The sequence below is a fragment of the Perkinsus marinus genome (assembly GCF_000006405.1).
Source record: "Perkinsus marinus ATCC 50983 genomic scaffold scf_1104296928644, whole genome shotgun sequence".
NCBI classification, from domain to species: Eukaryota; Perkinsozoa; order Perkinsida; family Perkinsidae; genus Perkinsus; species Perkinsus marinus.
The window spans coordinates 7476-11256 of NW_003216735.1; the positions used below are offsets into that span (position 1 = coordinate 7476).

At 43.9% G+C, this 3781-nt stretch overlaps 1 protein-coding gene across 1 annotated transcript; it reads right to left on the minus strand.

The window, feature by feature from the left end:
* Nucleotides 1–1695: 1695 nt before the first annotated feature.
* Pmar_PMAR001916 (conserved hypothetical protein) lies at nucleotides 1696–3683 on the minus strand (the record flags this gene model as incomplete). The annotated part of the gene is made up of 7 exons (XM_002788181.1): nucleotides 1696–1884; nucleotides 2698–2867; nucleotides 2922–2983; nucleotides 3039–3127; nucleotides 3182–3351; nucleotides 3402–3500; nucleotides 3551–3683. 7 exons carry the CDS (start codon nucleotides 3681–3683, stop codon nucleotides 1696–1698), a joined length of 912 nt encoding a protein of 303 aa, XP_002788227.1.
* Nucleotides 3684–3781: the final 98 nt, after the last annotated feature.

The window sequence follows — 3781 nt, forward strand, 5'->3', positions numbered from 1 at the left end:
AAGCCAAAGCCACGCGATCGACCAGTGACGCGATCCATCATGACTATGGATCTCATCTCCCCGAATGGGAGAAATAGTCTTGAGCTCTTGCTTATCACAATTCGAAGGCAGGCCCCCGAGGAATAGCTAAATAGAGTACTAGGCATGTTATGACATATCGATACATAAGCATAACTACATTCCTTTCCTCCATCTTCAACATAGACGTATCTTCCCCTCGTTCCTCCTCCTCCTCATCCTTCTTCCTGTAATAACCATCGACCCCTTCCTGTACAGGTGAGGTCGACGGCGTAAGTGATGACGATGATGTTGATGATGATGATGATGATGATGATGATGGTGGTCTTGTTATTGGCAATTCCGATGGAGAGGTGGACAGGGCCACGGACGTACAGCATTTGCCAGGTGGGTGTGAGATCTCTGATGCAGCATGAGGTCGTTGCTCCACCTCTGTAGTAGTGGTGGTGCCACTTCGTGAAGGAATCGATGAGGACCATGTATTCCGACGTTCCCCTCTACGTCCAGTAGCACTAGCCTCCACGGCATCATCGAATCCTTCTATAGGATCTATTGATGTCGTTGTTATCGTCGTGTTACCCTCAATAAAAAGCATAGTGGATGCTGGAGGGGGCGACGACGGTACAACCAACATGGTAAAGGAGTATTATGATGCAAGAAGAAACAATACAGCCTGAGGCTGATTGATAATGATGATGATAACGACGGCAATATGGGTGTGTTAAAGCAGATTAATGACAAAGCTACTAGTCTGGCGCTACTGTACTCAACACATGCCGATTAGAGTGAATGCCAATGAGTAATAGACGATGATGATGGGTACTTATAAAGTAGATACCCTGTGTAATGGTGGTCCAACAAGATGACCATGATGGTAAAGATGAGTCTAAGAAGACCTGATTGGAGGCTGCTGTGTCGAACCAGTCTAAGAAGCCTGATAATTGCGAGACCTAAACAACAAAACATGCATAAAAAGTGGAATCAGGATATATGAGAGTAAGCAGTAATATGATGCAGTAGAGGATGATATACAGCATATGTAGTGTACTCTTCTTACCCTTAATATGATGCCCATCAACTTGAACTCTAATGAAATAGTATAGCAATAACCAGCAATAACCAAGTACTAACTTATGAGTATCATCTTTATTATAGCTGCTTATGGGCATCATGAGGAATGCCTATAAACTCCTATATTGTTAGTAACACACCCTGTAATCATTCTACATAATATATATACTCCCAACGCTACGCTTTTCATGAGTTATCATCATCGTGATGGTGGTTATAGTGATAATACAATATAGTATGAGAGAGCTACGTACTATGGACCTTATCATAAACGATACCACTAGGAAAAAGCTTATACTAACTACTGTCATCATCATCATCCTAATGGGACAGGGATGATGATGAGGGTAGAGGAACAACAATGGCAAATACAGAGTTGTCATATTCTTGTATATATATAAGTACCAGCGAGACCTGATAATGTTATAAGGAGATGATAAAATATCCACCTACATGTATCATACTAAACCATCAATCCTTGTATAATACTGATGATAGTAGCATATACTATAAGTAGTCCAAACATGAAATATCGCTCATTGTTCCTTACTCTCTTATACCCCTATGATACTAGATACGTGTTAATAGTAGTAGTACTACCTATCGTTAATAAGGAGCCGTCCTTTGACCTCGACCAGCAGCATTATAAGCAGCAGCTTCCTGATAAGCTGCCATAAAGTTGTAAGCCTGTTGCTGTAGCTGTTGTTGTTGTTGGGCAGCAGCAGCAGCAGAAGCAGCAGTCATTGCCATAGATCCTTGATAGTTGTAAGCTCCTGGACCAGCGGGGGATGTGCCCTGAACCATAGGAAGGGCTTGAGGTTGTTGAGGCATGTTAGTAGTAGTCATCGTAGCGGGCCCTTGTGATGGGATCATCGTCGAGGCGGCATGACCTACGCCCTGTTGTTGTTGTTGTATGGGACTTGATACTGGTACACCAATGTGTTGGTGTTGCATGTACTGTGATGGGGTTCTATTGCCAGAGTTGTTTAGCTGTTGTTGTTGTTGTTGTTGTTCTTGGGTATGATGGATGTAGGGATTATCGTTATAAGCTCTGAAAATGATGACGATAATCTATAATGGGTAGTGATATCGTAGTTCTATTACTGCATTGACATCATCGTATTGTTTGATGCCACCCTTCCTCCAGTTGCTTGTCCCTGTTGAGCTTGCTCATTACCGTATCCCTGCTGCGGTTGTTGTGGATAGGATTGCACTGCACCTTGTTGCGGTCTCAATGATGATACCGTCATAACGTTGGCCTGTTGTTGTTGGGTAGTAGGAGTAGTAGGAGTAGAGCGGTATACATGAGTATCTCCTTGGAGTTGGTGTAATGGTGGTACATTATACTGCATATGTGGGGGTGTATGCACTCCTCGACCGTAAGTGGCAGGTACTCCTCCTCCTCCTCCTCCTGCTGGTGGAGGGGGTGGAGGCTGATTGATAGTAGTAGCAGCAGCAGGGGGAGGAGGCCTGGAACCTGGCGTCCGCATCATCTGCCGTTCCATGGGGCCGGATACATTCCGGTCATAAGGGTTACAGAAGGGCTTCACCTGGATCTACCAAAGGTGTGCAAATAATGGTAATGAGGATATATAACATTGCACTTACCCATTTGGAATCGATATAGTTATTATTGCCACCATGGCATGCAGCCTTTGCCTGTGATGGATCACCCATAATAGCAAAGCCAAATCCTTTATGACGGCCCGTCTCCATGTCACGGTATATTCTAACCTCTGCTACCCTACCATATCGGGATAAATGATGGGCTAGCTTATCTGAGTACACACATCCTCTCCCACCATTACGAGGGAGACTAGAAGGAATAGTACCTTCATCAACCGATGGAGGTATACCACCAAGGAAGACTTTGCATGGGCCATCCATCGTATAACTAATGATAAGAAATAATATAAACATACCCATCCTGAGAGCATCATCATCATTACCCTGTAGCATTATCGTGATTATTGAACCGATTAGTGTTGGGCGTAGTAGGAATATTGGTTGGTGGTCGTAGCAAGGGTTTTATCTCAACCTACAATGAACAGCAATTATAATATAATAATAATAATAATAATAAATAACCTACACATTTAGCGTCAATCATATTGGCATCTCCACTTCTTATGGCAGCATTAGCCTCAGCAGGTGTCGAATAAGTAGCGCGGCCGTATCCTTTATTCCTACCAGTCTCCTTATCATACATGATATCACAATCTATAACACTGCCATAGCGGGATAGTAGGGCTATGAGCTTATCTACACATAGAGTATCGTCATTACACAACCCATCGTAATAATCATTCTACCTTTATCCCCACTGACTGGGATACCACCAATAAAGACCTTCCTGGGATCATCAACCAGACGACTAGGATCCACCCTATGCTCTAAGGAAGGGATATTATCTGGGAACACATGATCGAAAGAGGTAGTATCCAAAGGAGTATATAGTTACTATATCCACTGCCTGCTGCCCTTGTTGGATGTGATAACATGTCGATGCGTCGAGGTGCCGGCCCAGCATTGCCAGCAGAAGAGTACGGCTTCTTACCATCAGCCGCTCGTTTCACATCGATGACCTTCTCCATAAGAACATGGGGGCTGTTGGCCAGACACGTCTGTGACACCAGAGCATGACGATGAGATGACGTCGTCTATAATCACTACTACCTCCATATCTTGGGGA